Below are 18,665 nucleotides of genomic sequence, written 5' to 3'. Positions count from 1 at the left end.
TGCATTAAACAGAAGTTTAATACTACAAGGACATAGAAAGTATTTAAGCAAAATGGCTTAAGGCTCTGCTTTAGTGAGGTCTGGCGAGGTTAAACATTTATTTCCCACCATTTCAAGATTGTGCCCTGGGATCGGTGGGAATGCGGTGCAATGAACACTGAAAGCTGCAGTGTTTGCTTGAGGCTTGTGCTTGGCTGGCCTGGAGCACCAGTACAGCATGATTAGCTTCTCCTGTGTGCCCCTGCACTGCAGCCACCTTGGTTCTGGAAGCTTGCTGCTGCTGGTGGGAAAACTGCTCCGAGGAGTCAGCGAGATCTCCTGCACCTTGTGTGCCCCTGAGGCCCATGCAGCTGGTGTTGAAGTGCTAAAGCTGCTGTCAGCATCACCTGGGTGCTGGGAAGCCCCGTCTGTCACTGCCACGGTGAACTGGGAACCGCGATCTGTGTTTCTGCCAGACGTCCCCCACACCAGGCACCAATGGACTGACCCTGCAGAGCTCAGCAGTGTGAATGAATCCCTCCCCCAATAGCTGAAAGCCAGGACAGAAGATGGCACGCTTGAACCCAGAGAGGAGAAGGAGCTGGGCTCGTTGTGGCTCTGCGATGTGGCACTTCTCTGCTGCTGCAGCTCCTTAGTCTTTACCAGGCCATGAGGTGATCCGGGCTGGGATCACTTCAGACAAGCTGGGATGCAGGAGAACGTCCTCTTCACCCGCAGCAGGAAGGGAGCAGTGCTCTTGATGTCCCTGGCTCTTGGGACCAGTCCTTGCCGAGCTCCCTCTGCTTGGGATGCTCTTCCTCTCCCCGCTGGTAGCAGGGCCTTGATTTCTTCCTCGTCATTGAAAGGGGACGTCCCATACCTCTGCTTCAGGTGCCTGCGCATCTGGGGAAAGAGGGAGAAGCAGAGTAGCATGCCTGTGTCAGTGTGAATCCAAGCTTGCACGCAAGGGGCACAGGGAAGGGATCTGATGCACTGTCCCTGCGCTGTCCTGCATCCCACCTTGCGGGCTGCACTGCCGCTGAACTCCTCCAGCTGCTGCTTGAAGCCAGGGTTGGGGTTGGCAACGGGTCGCACGCTTCTGATGGCCTCCAGCACCTCCTGAGAGCTCATCTCTGTGACAGCCATGACGTAGGCGACGACGATGGTGGTGCTGCGGGAGATCCCAGCCAGGCTGGCAAAGGAAAGAGCATGTGGGCCACCATCTGCAGTGTGCACTCCTGGCTGCTGCCCTGACCCCATGCCTGCCCCTGTGCTTTCAGCTATTTTGGTTCCTCTTCTCAGCAAACTTGCTCTCTGGGAAGCCAAAGCCCTTCCAAAGTCCTCTTGAGCAGTGTCTATAAATACGACCTGCTCCCCAGGGGAAGTGAAAGCAGCAGCCGCTGCCTGGAAGCCTGCCCCAAACTGCTCCCGTCTCACTTGCTCAACTGCAGCAAAAATCTGCCCCTCTCTAGTGGTTCTCCATCCCCCAGAAGGGCTCCCCAAATCCTGCTCAGCTGGGGGCTGCAGCTGAGCCTGAGAGTGGATCCTGAGTGGGTTCATGGACATTGGGACCCTGGCAGACATGTGCAGCTACAGCAGGAGTTCTGCCAGCAGGACCCCTTCTGTGGGCTTGGCTGTGCTGTGCTGGGAGAACATGGTGTTACATGTGGATAAAGAAGCTTTACCAGTGGACAAGGCAGTTTCCTCCTTGCAGGCGACACTGGTGGATAAAACTGATGCATTCCTTGAAATGCTTCTTGCTAGCAGGAAAAAGAGAACAAGCAGAATAAGGACTACAGGTGTGGAACCAGATTTTTAGGCTGCAGGTGGTGCAACCATGAGAAGAATTTGAGGACAAAGCATTAAAATAAAACGCCTGTTACTTTACAGGCAGCATCACTAGCTGCTGAGACCCAGGCAGCTCAATCATTTCGCAAGGAAAGGTCCACAGCCCTCTTTGGCTGCTCACACTCAGAACATGCCACTGCTCTTGGCCAGCTCTGTGACTTCCCCTGCTCTCCAGGCAGCTCTGCCTGGGTTCTCAGGTGGGATGCTTATTCCTTCTCTGCATCCCATTGTGCTGGCCTCACTGAGAACTCACATGCTGGCCTCAGGTGTGTCTGGCAGGGGAATACGGAGGTAGGTGATGTCCTGCAAGACATAAAAGGAACACAAGAAGCTCAGCCACCGGTGCTTTGCCCCTGAGCTCCTCTTGGGCCTTGTTCCCACAGCACAGCTTTGCTCTGGGACAAGGCCACGCTCCCCCTCAGCAATACAGCAGGGAGAGCAATGGGGGTTGAGAGCTTGAGGGAGAAGGTGGAAAATGAGATAAGGTTGGAGAGCTGGAAATCTCATAAACATTCAAAGCCAGGTTATATTCATGAACCAACAAGCTCCCCAGAGAGCAGAGGGGCTGCCTCATTCCTCTGAGACTGCTGCTGGGGAGAGGGATGTGCCATGGGATGCTCAGAGTTGGAAGGGGGAGATGCTGCAATATGGAGAGAGCTGCAGAAATCTGCATGCTGGCATCGGGCAGAGGATCCTACCTGCAACAGAGGCTGGGGAGATTCGTGGATTGACACGATGTGGGTGATCTTGTTCCGGCTTAGCTGCTCCAGGTCTTTGGCATCTAAAGGATAAAACTTGATCTTAGCACATGTTTATTTCTCACCCTCCTCTTCCCACAAGCACGTCCGCTGTGCTCCTGCAGACAAACCAGCACGCAGAGCTGTGCTCTGGAGGAACAGCTGCACTACACCCCCCTGCGTGCATCTACGCACTTGGTAGCACAGCAGACACAGGCAGCTACGCAAACACTTCTTGGAAACCTGGGAATGCAAACCCAGGGATACCAAAACAGAGACCTACTCCCTCCAAAGGCACTTGACCTTGCTGCTTGGGTGAAAATTCACTTCTGCATGGGAAAACACTCTTATGCAAGCAGGCAGCTTTGCGCTTGCCTCTACTTGTTCACTAGCTTAGGGAGGAAAGAACATGCCCTATGGTGACACTGCTTCCACGCATGCACGTGTAGGAAGGGGACTTGCTGCAGCCTGGCTGATCTGCTTTATCTTACAGGCTGCAGGAGCGGGGCTGCAGCCTTTCACATCAGTGCTGTTTGGCATGGCCAGAGGGATCTGCAGAACTGTGATTTGGAACGTTTTGCATGCATCCTACTGCAATTGCATGCATGGAGATCAGGTATCCTCAGCTTTCTGGGGAAATGACCTACTTTTTACAGCATCCTCTGGTTGTGATTCTGGTCACTGGTCTAGCACAAAAGTTCTGCTGGGAGCAGACCTGCTCATCTTGCTGGCTGAGCAGCTTTGTAGCTGTTTTCCTTTCATAACATGACCCGCTGATACTGCACAGGCTGCTGGAGATGGGTACTAATATTTTCTATACTTGTGATTTTTGGGTTTCTAAACTTCAGAGTGGTGTAAAACCTTGGCCCAGGAATCTGAAATACGATGTGCTGATGGCATAACGTGAATATTTAATAGTGGTGAGCCTCAAGAGACTTGCTTCATGTTAAGAGTCCATGCTGTGCATGCAGGAGGAAGAGGTGGGGACCCTCTGTCCATGGACCCATACATCAGCTGTCACCTCCCCACCCAAGTCCAGCAGTCAGCATGACAGCAATTAGTGACATGTCTATAAAGGCTTACTACGGTTGGAAAATGCTTTCAGTCAGAGAAAATGCCTCTATGAGCTGTCAGAGCTTAATTTAGCAGGCCCTACATCTCTGTCATCACCCTGAATTTCTTGGTGGAGAAATGCTTTGGTGGCATCTGGCCAGGCCCAGACACTGGGGGTTGCTTGCAGTAACCTCTGCGATGGGCCTGGAGCTGGGTCCTCCCCATGTGCTCCCTGCAAGGCTCCCAAACAGCACCTGCCAGAAGCAGCTCCTCCAGCCCTCAGCCTAGACATGCTCCCTTTGGGTGCTGAGGAGTGAGGAGTGTTCTTGTGGCAGGCTGCTGCCAGCCAGGCTGCCCCGCCACTTCCAAGACATTTCCTTGGCAATTCAAGCCAGTGTTTTTAAATGCTCTCAGCACTTCCAGCCGGGATAAAGCCATTGAAAGAGCTGTTGGGAAGGCAGGAGCTTTGATAAATGCTGTTTTTTCATGGCAGATGCCAGTCCTTAGTCATGAGTGACTGACAGTGATAATCCATTATAACAGTGAATTGCTGTCAGAACGTGACTTGGCCTGTGGGAGCAACACCCAAGCGTGCACAGCCCCATTCTGCCTGGCTGCTAGAATGTGGGGGAGCTGAAGCTTTTGGGAGGGCTCAAACAGTGATGTCCCTGCTCTGCTTCGTGTCACAGCAGAGGTGCATCTGCTGGGGCTTTCCCTAGCAAGGTCGTGGCCCTGCTCAGCCCCTGGGTTCCTGAGATCTCAGGGAAGCTACGGTAGAACGGGATGAAAAGCAGTTTTTATCCATCAGCAGGAAGAAGAAGCCTTTGAGCCTTCCCAAAGCAGTTGGGACAAGCCCTGGGAAGCCAAGCAGAGCCCACCCAGAGCAGCACAGGCAGAGGCACCAAAGGCATGCAGGTGGGGGAGCTTCCTTGCAGCAGACTGTGAGGTCAGGGAAACTCTGCGGGGGCTTCTCAGCAGTGTGGGGCTCTGCTTACCAATGAAGTTTCCCAAGTAAAGGCCAGGGAGGATCTGCAGGACACAGAGAAAGATTTCAGTCTGTAAGCAATGAACACATGCCATGGTGCCCGGTGCCTGGGGTTCCCATCTGCCTTAGCAGTGTTCACCACATGCTTTCCCTCCCCTGGACTCCTTCCCACCCCATGCTGCTGGCTGGGCTGTGGCCAATGCCCCTAATCCTGCCCTGACAGAGCTGCATGGACATAGGCTCCTGCACATGGGGCTGCACATGGGTGTGGGATGAGCACAGCCGCTCAGTGATGTCTGTGATTCAGAAGCAGAGCCTGCAGAGGGACTTGAGCCAGGGTGAGCCTGGCCTCAGTCAAAAAGGCAAAAGTCCTGCCATTAAAATGAGTGCCTAAATCACCTCACTGCTGTCACCTCACTGCCTCAAGGCCTGGAGCAGCAGCAGTACCCAGGGAAGGACAAGATCTAGGATAGCCCTGATCAGTGCTGGCAGAGTAGGGAGCGATCAGACATGATCTCCCACAGCCCCAGCTCTGCTCTGCTCTGCAAGGAGTCCATTTCCAACAGGCCTGGGACAGATTGCTCTCGACACTGTATCTTAATTATTTGCCTTGAGAAATTCCATTTCTTTTGATGAAAAGGCAATTACTTGACAATGCCTCTATTAACAGTACTCCAGATTACAGAAGTGAGATACCATGCATCCATTCCTACCTTCAGTTATTTTATGTTTTCCCTCTTTCCCATCACAGAAAATTAGGATTAACGGCCTGTACACACTTGTGTGTGGCTTGGTTCACTTCCAGCTTCTCTCTGCTGCATGTTTGGTAATGCTTGCACTTACTTCACTGCCCATGCTTGGAAACATTTTTATTGCTCTAATAGCTGTAGGAGTTTTTTGGTCTTTTTTGTTGTTGGTTTTGTTGTTTTTTTTTTACAATTCCTAACAATTTAGATCAATTTTATATTGACAGGGTGCCTGTAACTTTCAGCAAGTGCACTGAAAATGAGATGGTAAAAGAGCCATTTAGCAAGGCCAGCTCCCAAGGGCAGGACAATGAGCCATGAATAATGGCACATTCCTGTCCCCAGTAACTTTCTGATATGCTCCTCGCTGAATAAAATGGGGCACTGCAGCTCCACCTAAAACACTGAAAGATTTCCCAGATAACGAGTGGCTATAGATTGAAGGGGATTATTAAAGCAGAAAGAAGATGTCTCTGCTCACCTGTGACCCAGGAAAAGCTCAAACAACCAAAAAATAGAGCCTGTCCCCTCCATCGAGCAATGTTCTGAGCACTGTGCAGAACCCTGAGCCAGCAAGCACAGGGTGGCACCATCAGCCTCTGGGTCTAACAGAACTCCTTGGCAAGTGATTGGAAGCTTGTACCTTTCTTTTAAAGCTGCTGGAAAAGTTTCCTGCCTCCCTCAGAAGGGTTTGCTGTGACCTCCTGTCCTCTACACTTTGGAGAGTGCCCACCAGTCCTGTTCAAAGAATGCACGCCCCAACTGAAGTGGCTGGAGGTGGCTGTCAGGACGAGCCCTTGCTGCAGCCTCACACAGCATCCCTGCCGGCTTCTGATTTTGTTTAGCCTGCAGGTAAACAAGCTTTTCCACCAGCTGTGCCTTGTGCCGGTTTCAGCACCCAGCGGGTGGCTCCCTGGCACACCTAACACTGCTCAGCATCACAAACAGAGCCCGACCAGCATCTCCCACTTCCAGCGCTGCAAGCTCGGTCCTGCAGCACCGAGCTCTGCAGACCTGCACCCCAGCGCTCCCTTTACCTTGCTCATGCCATTTCCCATGGTCTGCAGCACGTGCCCTGGGATAGGCGGGGAGCAGGTGTCCTTGTCCCCGATGCTACTGTCCTCTCTGTCCCCAGGTGAAGCTGCTGTCCACGCTCCGGATGCTGCCTGGGAAGGTTTCTGTCATGAAGAGCTCGCTCCTGTGGGACAGCTGCTTGTGACAAGGGGCTCGATTGCAGCACAGAGCCCAATCCCCCAGAAGAAGAAGAGACAGAAGAGACCCAGTCCGCTTCCCCTGCGTCTTCTGCTAAAGCCCTTCCCCAGCACCCGCCTCCCTCGCACCGACTGCTCCTTCTTACCGGGAGGAGACAAAGGAGGAGAAACTCCACCTCTGAGCGGTGGTGTGGGAGCGCTGCGCTGTCTGCTGACAGCCGCTGCTGCCAGCGCGCAGACGGACAAGGCTGCAGTGTGAAGAGAAGAACAAAACCTTTGTCCTGTTTGATCAAGGGCGGTCTGTTCGGCACAGCAGCATGCCCAGCCCTCGCTGTGACAGTGGTGGGGGGATGAGACCCCTATAGACCAGCAGGCTGGCAGAGACAGCTACTCCACATCCACCCAGGGGGAAAGTTTCCCCCCGGGTGGATGTGGAGCAGCTGTCACTGCACTGATGGCACAGGGAAGTGCCATGACCTGTCCCTGAGTGCTGCTGACGTGGCTGCAGAAAGCCCAGTGCTAGCTCTGGGCCTGGCTTCGCCTCCTATTCAGGACACCCAGTCCACCCACAGCCCCAGCCTGCACCCACCCCACAGCCAGCTGGGTGTCACAGGGGCAGGGGACGAGCTCACAGCATTCCAGGCACAGCTCCAGCACAACCCCAGCACCCTGCAGCCGGGGCGGGGCCTACGGGAAGGGTTGAGGCCTACGGGGGGGGGGGGGGCGGCCACGCCGGGGGGGGGATGAAGCCTACGGAGGTGGTGGGGCCTGCAGGGTGGGGCGAGGCCTACAGGTGCTCCTTAGGCCCGAGAGGAAGCGGGCCCGGGGCGCTGCGCCGCCGTTGCCATGGAGACGGCGCGGCCTGGTAGGCCCGCAGCATGGCGGAGCTGGCGGTGAGCGCTGCCCGGCTTCCCTGCCGCTATGCCGGTCCGGCCCGGCTCTCCTCACCGCTTTTCCTCTCTTCTCTCCCCGTAGGCCGTTCCCCGCGTCCCGCAGAGGACAAAGCAGCACCCGGTCGGGCTAGGCCGCGTTGCCGGTTCTATCCGTGGTGCTGCCGCCCCGCTTCCACTCGGCCGTGTCCGCTTCAAGTGCGGCCTCTCCGGGCCTGTACTGGATGTGCTACGCTGCCGGCCCGGCTGGCAACAGGCGAGGAAGTAAGCACGGCTTATTGCTGGGCCGCGGGGCCGCTGCTGGCATCCATCCCCGAGGGGGGGCGGCACGGGTCCCCGGGGATCCCCTGGGGACGCTGAGCCCCTGGTCTGGGTGCCTGTCCCAGAGCTGTGCCACTCCACTGTGCCCGCAGAGCCCGTAGGCCGTGCCGGGCGTGGAGGTGGGAAGTGCTGCAACCTCACGTTTAAAATGGGGAGTGCATCCCACAGCCCTGCTTGGGGATGGAGAGCGGCGGAGGGGAGCAGAGGCTGCACAGCACTGCAGGTGGTGGAGGTGGTGGTGTGAACACGTGCTGTGCTCTCTGCATGGGACCTTTCTCCCCAGTGAGGAGGAGTGGGATTTCCTCTGGTGCGATGTCAGTTGGCTTCGGGAGAATTTTGACCACGTGTACTTGGAGGAGCACGTTCGTATCTGCCACTTTCGCAATCACTATGAGGTAAGGAGCCCTCGAAGGTGGAGTGAAACTAGGAGGGTATGGGGAGGTATTTTTAAGTCGTCAGTAAGTTTCCATGAGAAGCAGTTATGAGTGGAAATACCTGGTAATGTTTTCCACTGCGAGAAACTGGCCTCTTTCTTACAGCTCTGATAAACCATCAGTATGTGTCAACATCCCCTGTCTTGGGAAGGGCTTTGCTTGGGAACCTGACACTTTGCTTTGCTGCGTTCTCAGTCTGGTAAACACCAACAAGTCTGTGACTCTTGAAAATAACAAAACCAACTGTAGCATGTTAGGGGGTCTGGTTAAAGACCAGACCTTCCTCTTGGTAGGTAAAGGTGCATTTCCCGACATAGGAAAGTGAGAACTCCTACAGATCCAGTTCATTAGGATCAGATGCACGTGTATACCCTTAGCCTGGCAAAAGTACATCTGAGGATGGTGCATTGCAACAGGTCCTCCAAAATTGCAGTATTTTGGGGAGCCTCTTCTGTATTTATGAGCAGATTAAGTTGCAACACCTAAAAATCTTATGTATACGAGGTCTGCTACCATCCTCTCCTGCATGTCACTTCCAGTCCTGTGAGGGCTGCCGAGAAGCATGTGTACCTTCTCCAAGCCTTCATGCTCACCAGTGCTACTGCAAATGGAGACTGGCAGTGGTTTATAACACTCATCTGCAACCTGCAGCGGTTCAAGAGCCAATACGCTTCCAGATCTGCTGGTTGTGCCACAGGGGCAGCAATTTCAGGAGCGGGTTGAGTTAAGCCTGCCTGTGAACATGATTACAGCTTTTGGTGTGGGCAGTTTTGACTGGAGCTGTGCTGGAAATGAGTATGCTGCCTGCACGGAAAGGTACGTTAGAAAGGGTAACGCATGGGTCGTATGACCTGCTCTGTTCTGGCTTCCCTGTGTTCATGCAAGGATTAAATAGAAAACTGAAATCAAGCCTTATGTGCGCAGAGCAAACACAGTTCTCAATAGTGTGTATGTTTATTTACTTTTTCCCTTGCAGAAGATGTAGTACAGGTAGTTCCCAGACATCACCAGAGGTATCTCAAGTGCAATGAAAGCAAGCCAGTCTGCATGAGCATCTGTTGAGCCTAACCTTATCTTTCTCTTTCTACCCAGCTGAGTCGGAAGAACTACTTAGTAAAGAACCTGAAGAGGTTTCGGAAGCAGTTAGAAAGAGAAGCAGGGAAGCTTGAGGCAGCAAGATGTGATTTTTTTCCAAAGACCTTTGAATTGCCTTCAGAGTACCATTTGTTTGTGGAAGAATTTCGCAAGAAGCCTGGCACCACTTGGATCATGAAACCAGTAAGTGCACGATCACTTTCCTCAAGTGAGACAAAGATGAATGGATGCCTTCATCCTGTGGAAGGAGAGGAAAACACGCAGGAAACCCACAGGAAGAAGTGCATGTAGCAGGGTAGCTAGGAGCAACAATGCTGGCTGGCTTCCTGGCCGACATGTACTACCCAGACATTCCTTCTTGTGTTACAGTTCATTTTGGTAACTGAAAATCAGCTCAGTTTATTTGTAGAGCTGAAGTTAATTCGGTGCTGACGGCGTGGAGGACCGGATTTTTCTGTGGAGGAACAGATTGTGCTCCTAGGGATTCTCACTGTGTGGTTGTGGCCAAGTTCACGCTCTTAAATCTTTCAGTTCAGCTGCAGGTGTACAAGAGCGTGTGTGTGTGTGTGTGTGTGTGTGCAGGGCAGCTGGCTAATTGGGCTTGTTGTTAGGCAGTGTTCTAGGGCAGCCCCCAAAGATGCAGCTATGAAAACATCTGTTTGGTTTCAAGGAAATCCCACTACGTTAAATGTCAGCCATTGTAAATCCAGCCAATTTACTGAGTGGACTTTCATCCTGAGAATATGGAGAGATTGCAGAAGATTCCATGAGCAGCCTGGAGTGCAAGCTGGGGTGGATTTTGTTAACGTTAGCTTTTCCATGCTCTACCATGAAGTGCAGCCTTGTGCTCTGCATCACGTTCGTCCCACAAAACCTGTATCTACATGGAATAATGGTGAATGGAGCAAATTCCCATTCGACCAGTGTCCTAGGAACCAAGGAAGAATTTCTAAAGGAAATACAGCAATGCAACATAAATCTGACAAGTCCTTTGCTTCTGCAAGGTGACTCAAGCCATTTAACATCATGAGTATTAGGCCAGGGTACGTAACTGAAAATGTGCTCACTTGTGAGAGGACAGCTGCTTTGCCTTGTGCAGGAGATCTGGGGCAGAACAACTTGCCTTACACTGTGAGTCAGGCCTATCAGTAAGGGCACTTCTGAGAAGTAAATGGGAGGTAATTATGCAAACTAACATGTGAATTACAGCCAGGAGGATATCAGCTAGTGATTATCCAACTCTACACATGGGAACATGTTAATTGGCAACAGAAAACCTTATATTAAGCTGATTTTTATGCCCACAACCTCAATTAAGATGGTAAAAAACCAAGATACACTAAACAAAGATATATGTAAATATAGTAATGACTGGGATTTTACCAACACCTTAAATGAAATTGTTTGGGGGCTGACTTCAAAACAAACAAGTAAAAATAAATTCTGTTACACACTCTGTTGGTCTGTGCTCTTGAGCAGCCCTGTGTTGTCCTGTCTCAGGCTGCCTACTCCCACATTTGGGCACTGTAGCTCTGGACATGCAGAATGGAAGATCCTGAGACTGCAGAAGTCTGGGCTTCCCTTGGAAGGCCTGGTGGGAGCCTTCCTTCTCAGGTGCTTTATCCAGGCTACTTCATACAGTGTGAATTAGGCTGTCTTCAGGTTTGTTCTGCTCTTGTTTGCCATCGTTCTTTGACGTTGCTCATGTCTTCCCCATTCAGTTAAGTTCTTCTGTAGCACACACAAATCTAAGTGTGACTTAAAAAAAGATTCCCAGCAACATATGTTGTGTTAGATATATTGCTGCAAGCACGTGACAGAGTTTGTTTATTCATCTCTGTGGGACTTTCTTGTAGGCTGCCTGCCTGCTCTGCCCTTTCCACCAGGAATTCTCCTAACACTTGTAAACCCGAGTGTTCAGCATTGAGCTGTTGTCAGATGCCTTCGTTTTCTGCCTGTCTCCATAACATTACACAAACGTGCTTGCATACAAACAGATGATGACTCAGGTTGTGCAGGGCTTCTGTGCTGAAACTGTGGGGAACAGCAGGAAATCCTGATGCTAAGTAACTCGGCTTCTCCGTGCTGTAGGTTGGCAGATCACAAGGGAGAGGAATTTTCCTGTTCCGAAAACTAAAGGATATCTTCGACTGGAAGATGGTGAGCATGGCTGTGTGTTCTGTTGGGGGAACAGGTTCTCTTTCTGTTCTTTCATTCCTCTCTTTCCATCAAGGAGTTCTGGTTGGCTGTGCTGATCTTGTGTGATATTCCTTCACTATTGCCCTGTTCACCGTAAGTCCCTTCCTGCACATCTCCCCCCCAGTAGTTGGATGCTGTATGTGTGGTAACTGTTGAGTCCTGGCCTGAACCACTGATGGAGCACCTGGGGAAAGGCCCCTGTCAGCCCTGGGAGCACAGGTGAAGGCAATTCAGCTGTGAGACAGGAAGGGGTGGAGCAGGCTGCACCTCTTGGACCTCATTTAAGGGCTTACTGCCCCTGGGGAAGGATCTCTGGTTGGAGATCCCTTCTTTGTGGAGCTCCTGTTGTGAGCCTTCAGAGGCAGGTGAGCGCTCTTCCTTTTGCAGCATCTTCCCATTGCACTGCTCTCTTTGCTGTTACACTTTTATCTGGGCTTCTGAAATGGAGGCAGGGCTTCCAGAAAAAAAACTGAGTGTTTTTTCACCATCTTCTCCATATACAAACTTGAAAGGGGATCTGCCTGCTTGTTTTCCTCCAGGATGGTGGCCGCACGAGCGAGCAGAAGGATGAAATGCAGATAGAGCCTTACGTAGTGCAGCGGTACATTGAAAATCCATACTTAATTGGAGGTGAGAGGCCCACTTATGCCATTGCTTTTCTGTTGTAGGGAAAAAGCTGTCCTCACCCATGGTGTTCTCGCTGGGTAGACAGGACTCCATGTGTAGTTCTGTGTGCTGAACCTCATGTGGCTCCCTTTCTGAAACTAAGTTTCGTTAGGTTGTGAGGCCAAACATTTGTCAAGCTAACTCAAAGGGATGCATCCTTCAATGCTTGCATCTTGCATTGTTTTTCCAGAACTTGTAAGCTGCCACTGACTTGGAGCAGTGGTCCCACTGGTGTTTTTAATCTTAAATGTTCAAAGAGCCCACGATAAAGTCACCAGAAATGTGGATTTCAGTCCTTTTGTGTGTATGTTTAGATAGAAACTGATGATAAGTGCATCTAAGACTGGGCAGCTGTGTCAGCAGGTGGATTATATGATATCTTTCTGTTCTTTGTAGGTCGAAAGTTTGACCTAAGAGTTTATATTCTAGTGACATCTGTAAGTGCAAACTGCTGTTTATATCAGAACTGGGTTTTTTCATCTCAGTTCTCAGTTGCTCTTTTCCTTTTCTCCCAGTACAGCCCTCTGAAGGCCTGGTTGTACAGAGATGGATTTGCTCGCTTTTCTAGTATGCGGTTTACTCTGAGCAGCATAGATGATCACTGTATCCTACCTGTCTGTGTGAGCTGGAAGGAGGGGTAAGAGTAGGAATGTATGGTTTGCTGCTTAGTATGAGCTGAATCTTGTTACTTGTGACTCCAGCAAACACCTACAGGATTATCCTGTCCTGTTGCTGCCACTGTCATTCTCTCTCTTGTCTTTTTTGGCAGACTGGTGTCACCAGATCACTGCAGATGTCAGTTTGACAAATCAGCTGGGGCCCGTGCTGAAATGTCAGTCCTAGTTTTATTGTTGTGGTTGAATTCTGGCAGCCTTTCTTCTTCCTTAGCTTCAGCGAATGTAGGGACAGAGTGATTTGTGGGACAGAACTATTTGATTTCCTGCATGTCAAGCTGCTTACTGTATTGAGTTTGATAGCTTTTATTTGATTAACACATCTTCCCAAAAGGTATCCTGCCTTAATTTGATGGCTTGAGAGACAGGAAAATCCATCACTTCTCTCAGTGAAAGTTCAGCAGAGTTCATGCTTGCTCTGAATGATCAAAAGCCATCCCAGAGGGGAGGTGCAGCAGCTGTTCTGGGGTGGGGGTGCACTGGTTCTGGGGGCGCACTTATGTGGAGAGCTTCATGCCAGCTGTGGGCCATGCTGCTAGTTCAGGGCAGTCACTTCTTCATTTTCCAAACACCTCTCTTGTTCTTTTTTGTCTCCCTTACATTTTCACTGATAGCATCATGCAGTGTTACATATAAGCTCAGGTGACTGAAGCCTCTGATTACAGAGGAAATAATTAATTGGGACTGAGTCAAAGTTGGTTGGTTTAGAGTAAGAATTCAGTATTTATTTGCTCAGTGTCTGTTTGGCTTTGATCCTTATCTCTATTTCGTGCCAGATGTTCATCTCACCAATGTGGCAGTGCAAAAGACTGCGCCTGATTACGATCCTGAGAAGGTGAGTGAGCAGCACTGCCTGCACCATGCTGCCCCAGCGCCTGCCAGGGGGGCTGGTCTGGCAGACAGGAGCAAGCTGACCTCCCTGTGCCAGCTGCCATGCTGTGCACATGTGCTGCAGCCACTGAACTGTGCTGCTGTCTCCAGACACCCATAAATGTGACTTCGTTGATAGGAGAGAGCTTGGGTGAGCGTTCTGTAACTGCTGCGTTGCAGCTGTCTGCTCATCTGTAAGGCTGATGTTTGTGACTTAAACACTTAGGCAGAAAGCTCTTAGAGGTTATCTGATATATAATAATAAGCATATTATTCTGCTTAAGCATTTATCTGTAGCTTAGTCCTTCATTTTAAGGCCCTACTGTTACAACGAGGCTATGATTGCTACACACAACTGTCACCATTGAGCTTCCTGTTGGAAGAGGTGGCAGCTGAAAGAGGGAGAAGATCTTAAATGAGATGTCAGGTTCATGGCAAGATGTGAGAACAGAGTCAACATTTGGGAGTAGTTGAACTTCCCACTCTATAGGCTGTTCCCTTCTATAAATTCAGTATGGAAAGGAGGCTCTGTGCAGTATCCTGACAGAAGATGATGATTTGCTCTTTGAGAGTTTCTGATGGGGAACTGGAGGCTTTTTTAAAATTCCTCCTCTCCTTTGTAGACAAAAATAATCAAACATGAATTACTTAATTGCATTGTGAAGTTGGCAGCCCTTGCCTCCTGGTCCCTGGGTTTTTACTAAGAATTCTTGCTTGGCTGTAGAGTGACTGGAAAAAAAATCACACAGGTTAAATGTGTGCTCATCTGTTGGGAGCAGCTTGTATATAATCGTTTTTGGATGTCTCAGGGCTGCAAGTGGATGATTCAGCAGCTCAGGCAGTACCTGACTGCCAAACATGGAGCAGGATTGGTGGAAGTTCTCTTTGCAGATATGGACAACATTTTCATCAAGAGCCTCCAGAGCGTTCAGAAAGTGATCATCAGTGACAAGCGCTGCTTCGAGCTCTATGGCTACGACATCCTGATTGATCAGCACCTGAAACCGTAAGGGGGTTAATGAACGTGGAAGGGATTCTAGTGCCAGGCCAGCTGCTTGCCCTGGGATGGTGGGGATGTCTGGGGACACTTCTGCATCCTGAAGGTAGTTGCCTGCAGGCTGGCTGTGAGTGAACCAGTCCAGGAACTGCGAGTGAAACAGGGAGGTTTTGCACCTAGGAAGCTGGAATCTGTGAGGAATGCAGCTGTTCTTGTTCAGAACATGGGGTGCAGCAGCATGTAACGTTGTGAAATCTCCTGTGCTGTGTTGTGAAAACCTGCTGTTTTGGTTATTTCTGTGATAAGTTCCCTCAAACATCGATGTGTCACAGCAATTATGAGACAGGAGGGTTGCTAGCATCTCTTCTCCCGCTGTGTGTATCACAGCAGCGTCCCATCAGTGGTGATGGATGTCCAGCCACCACCATGAGGCTGCTAGCACTAAAACACATCCCCTGTGTCTGTGTTATGATGGGAGACCCCAATGGAAAGAGGCACCTCCTGTTAATCGTGGAGAAAGAGGCTGTGTAGGCATTGAGGATGTTTAAAAGAGACAAAAACAACAAAACCCCCAGGACTTTAAAACGTAATCTGGCTGTACTTAAATGTTTTAAGTATAGCTCTTCTCACAGTTTAAGTGAAAAATATGACTCAAAGTTCAGCTGAAATTCTCCAGTTTTTATCTGCTACAATGTGCAACCCAAGTATTGCAACAGCAGGAACCCGAAAGTGCAACTAACTTGTCATTACATGAGTTGAGAGAAATAGCAGCAGCAAGTAGTGCTTCAGAAATGACGAGCTGGATTCTTCTTGCAGCCTCAGTTACATGAAATGCAAGTAGCACCATAGGTAAGGACATATCCCTGAGATGTATGCTCTTTGTAGCTGCTTTACCTGTGACAGCCACGTGTCCTGTTAGCATCTCATGTGGTGCCACTGGGGACAGCTTTACTTGGACTGAGCAAAGGAATGCAGCTCAGCTCTGGTCCTGGATAGCTCTAATTTGTGCCATCCACTCAGTGCAGAGCCTGAGACCAAAGTATTGTGGAGGTTGCCTGCACAGAAGGAGCTGCAGTGACTTCAACTGGTTAGGAAACAAATCTGAGTGGTGGATTGGACTGAAAGTCATTGATATTGCAGTGCTTGGATGCCACTCCTGCTGCTTGCCTCATTTCTGTGGCTCTCTAAGAGGGCCGTTTGAATACTGTTGTGCTGTCAAACTGTTCCCAGGACACTTCTGCATTCCTGCACCGAAAATGGGTTAGTGCTTTTTCTGTGATTTGTCCTCAATGTTTACTGCTTTCTCTAGAGTTTGGTTTTAACTTGCATGTCTTTCTTGATGCTGGAGGGATTTTTTCTTTATTACCATCGAGAACAGGAATAGAAACTTTGCAATAAGCTCAGAATGTTCTTTGGCTCAGCGTGCGGGAAAGAGATTTGGGGTTGGATTTCCTATTGCTTCACACTTACTCCTGCCTGCTGGCAGTGTGGTGTTCTTGTGGACAGGCGTTTCTGGTAGATGAGCCATGGGTAGAAGTGCCTGTTTCTCCCTAACTTAGTGCTCTGCCTCCTCAGCTGGCTTCTGGAGGTAAATGCATCGCCTTCCCTTGCTGCCAGCAGCCAGGAGGACTATGAGCTCAAGTGTCACCTGCTTGAAGACACACTTCATGTTGTGGACATGGAGGGCAGGTGAGCAAAGATGCTTATTACCCTCTAAAGGTTTTTATTACTGTGTGAAGGTGTTCACACACACTCTTGTCTTGGCAACTGACAGGAAGGTGCTGAGCTTTATAGCTGTTAAATAATGAATTTCCAGAGACTGGGCAAAGCAAGCAGGCATATCTCTGCTTCAGAGTGGAGAAAACAAAGCAACACAGTGCTGTGAAGGAAATGGAGTTGGTGTTAGAGCTGGGACTTGCACAAGAACTGCTTCAGAGCTCCTTCTGCATTGTGCCTCCCACACTCATTGCTTCTGGAGTGATCTGTTCCAAGAAGCCAGTCTTGCATCATTTTGTGGTTGACTTTACAACCGTGCCAGCTTTGGATATTTATAGCAGGAAGATGCCCACTGCTTCCAGCTGCTCAGCTTTATCTCTGACCAGGAAGTTTATTCCTGTGCGCAGGTAAGATGATCATCAGCACTCTGTACTTCAGTACCTGTATCTGATGTTGTAGGCTGACTGGGAAGGAGAAACGTGTTGGTGGCTTTGACCTGATGTGGAATGATGGGCCTGTCAGCAGAGGAGGAAACCTGGGTGCTTTGGTGGATGGGAACTTCATGGCAAACACACACTTAGGTATGTGCTCACCCAGTGCAGGCATGGTGCCCTGCTTACATCCCTCCCTCAGCACAGGGGAGCACACCTCTGTCACTCAGAAACAAGAGAACAGGGAACATTGACTCTTACAGGAGTCCAAAAGGATCCCATGCTTTCCAAACATGGATGTGAGCAACTAGAATTACAGCAGCACTATTGAAATCCAGCAGACAAACGTGGAGGGAACAATATTGTTTATAGCCCTGCTTTTCAAGCTTTTAAATTGTTGCAGTTCTTCATATGTCAACGTGGCAGAAAATCTCATCTACAGCCATTGCAGTAGATGTTCACTGAGCACTCCCCTACAGCTGGTTGTGCTTTTTTTTCCCTCTTAATACCATGAAGTAGTGCTTGTATGACTTCAGAATCCTTCTGAGAGGCCAACACGTGTCTGGAGGTTATTTGTATGCCTACAGTCACCACTGAGTGTAGTTCATAAATGAAAGGTGAATACAGCTTCAGCTGAAAGTGGGCAGTTGCCCTTTGTGCTCACGAAAGGTGGAAGGTAAGGGCCTGGGCACCTCCCCTCTTACTGTTTTCATTGCAGGCTGCTTCAATGACAGGAAGAAACAACTGGAAGAGCTTTTTGGGAATCTTCCTGCGCAGCAGACAGTGTGAGGCTGGTCTCAAGCTCGGGTTGGGAGATCGCTGTAGATAAAGTTCATGGTCTCTCTTCCTCCTATTGTGTAGCAGCAGTTCACATTTCTCTCTGCCTCAGCCCAACATAGTTGGCCTCCTTGTTCCTGAAGGCTTCCCCAGCTGGGAGGCTGTGACAGGCTTGAATGAAGTGTTTTGCAGTGTCTGACAAGGCACTCGCAGGTGATGCTGGCTTCTCAGCTGACCACCTGCATTCTGCATAGAGCACGAGAAAATAAAGCAGCTGAACACATTCTGACCAGCAAAACAAAGCTTTTGGGGAAGGCAGACACCTAATCCTTCTGCTGCCACTACTATGGAAACATGTCAGATCATAAAACCTGTTGCCATGATACTGTAAAAATAACCTTGCCATCACATGTTAGACACATTTCCTGGCTGTACCATGCAGGTTATGTAAGAGTGCAGTTAGAACGCAGGCGTTTGGCAATGTACTGCCATTCACTTCCAGAGCAGCTGTAAGGTGCCTCAGAGACTAAGTTAACATTACTTTCAGTCTTTGCATCTCTAACTTACTCCTGGAGAGCAGATGAGCTACCAGGAGAGCCAGTGACACGGGGACAACTGCAGTGTTTGAAGTCTTTAAATTCCATTAGAACAATCTTATGTAAGTCCAGAAGGGGAAGAGCAGGAACTTGTAGAAAGGAGACTCACTGCAGTATGCTGATAGTTGTGATTAACTTTCACAAGTCTTGCTGTGGTCTTAGCCAGCCTGTATGGGGGTAGCAACTCCAGGATGAAGAGGGTAGTGTGTGAGACAGTAAGTTTTACAACCTTTGAAGAAACTATTACGACTCAAAACAATTATCCCTTTACTGCAGGCCAAGTCCCAGCTCTTCAAGCTGCAGGTTTTTGCTTATATATGTATGTTTTATTCTTCCATCCTGTTTTGAAAGCCTCATTTTCTGTGTTCTCTTGGCTCCCACCTTGACAGCAGACTGTTTTCCCATTAAGGCTAACAGGATGCTGCCTTCTTCTGTTCCTC

General features: G+C 50.0%; 2 protein-coding genes across 7 annotated transcripts; one reads left to right on the top strand and one right to left on the bottom strand.

The window, feature by feature from the left end:
* Window positions 1-7,753, bottom strand: DUSP15 (dual specificity phosphatase 15). 3 transcript variants are annotated; one of them, XM_042887408.1, is made up of 8 exons: window positions 7,508-7,753; window positions 6,386-6,546; window positions 4,613-4,646; window positions 2,526-2,608; window positions 2,081-2,130; window positions 1,665-1,739; window positions 1,000-1,171; window positions 1-882 (listed from the first exon to the last, which is right to left on the bottom strand). In XM_042887408.1, the coding sequence occupies exons 2-8, from the start codon at window positions 6,404-6,406 to the stop codon at window positions 670-672; spliced, it is 648 nt and encodes a 215-aa protein (XP_042743342.1). In that variant the 5' UTR covers window positions 6,407-6,546; window positions 7,508-7,753; the 3' UTR covers window positions 1-669. The 3 variants fall into 3 exon arrangements, with proteins under 3 accessions (XP_042743342.1, XP_042743341.1, XP_042743340.1); XM_042887407.1 differs by lacking the exon at window positions 7,508-7,753 and adding an exon at window positions 6,706-7,104; XM_042887406.1 differs by lacking the exon at window positions 7,508-7,753 and having other exon boundaries at window positions 6,386-6,691.
* Window positions 7,376-18,537, top strand: TTLL9 (tubulin tyrosine ligase like 9). 4 transcript variants are annotated; one of them, XM_042887402.1, is made up of 13 exons: window positions 7,376-7,452; window positions 7,535-7,713; window positions 8,054-8,165; window positions 9,297-9,482; window positions 11,391-11,459; window positions 12,038-12,128; window positions 12,561-12,601; window positions 12,680-12,767; window positions 13,615-13,673; window positions 14,518-14,714; window positions 16,281-16,394; window positions 16,881-17,002; window positions 17,571-18,537. In XM_042887402.1, exons 1-13 carry the CDS (start codon window positions 7,438-7,440, stop codon window positions 17,639-17,641), a joined length of 1,344 nt encoding a protein of 447 aa, XP_042743336.1. In that variant the 5' UTR covers window positions 7,376-7,437; the 3' UTR covers window positions 17,642-18,537. The 4 variants fall into 4 exon arrangements, 3 of the variants coding, with proteins under 3 accessions (XP_042743336.1, XP_042743337.1, XP_042743339.1); XM_042887403.1 differs by lacking the exon at window positions 17,571-18,537 and adding an exon at window positions 17,116-17,193; XR_006181644.1 differs by lacking the exons at window positions 16,881-17,002; window positions 17,571-18,537 and adding an exon at window positions 15,846-15,965 and having other exon boundaries at window positions 16,281-16,372.
* The last annotated feature ends 128 nt before the right edge of the window (window positions 18,538-18,665 follow it).

Source organism: Lagopus leucura, unplaced genomic scaffold (genome assembly GCF_019238085.1).
Source record: "Lagopus leucura isolate 7727_CA_CO unplaced genomic scaffold, USGS_WTPT01 Super-Scaffold_100083, whole genome shotgun sequence".
NCBI classification, from domain to species: domain Eukaryota; kingdom Metazoa; phylum Chordata; class Aves; order Galliformes; family Phasianidae; genus Lagopus; species Lagopus leucura.
This window is presented reverse-complemented; position numbering and strand designations above follow the sequence as displayed.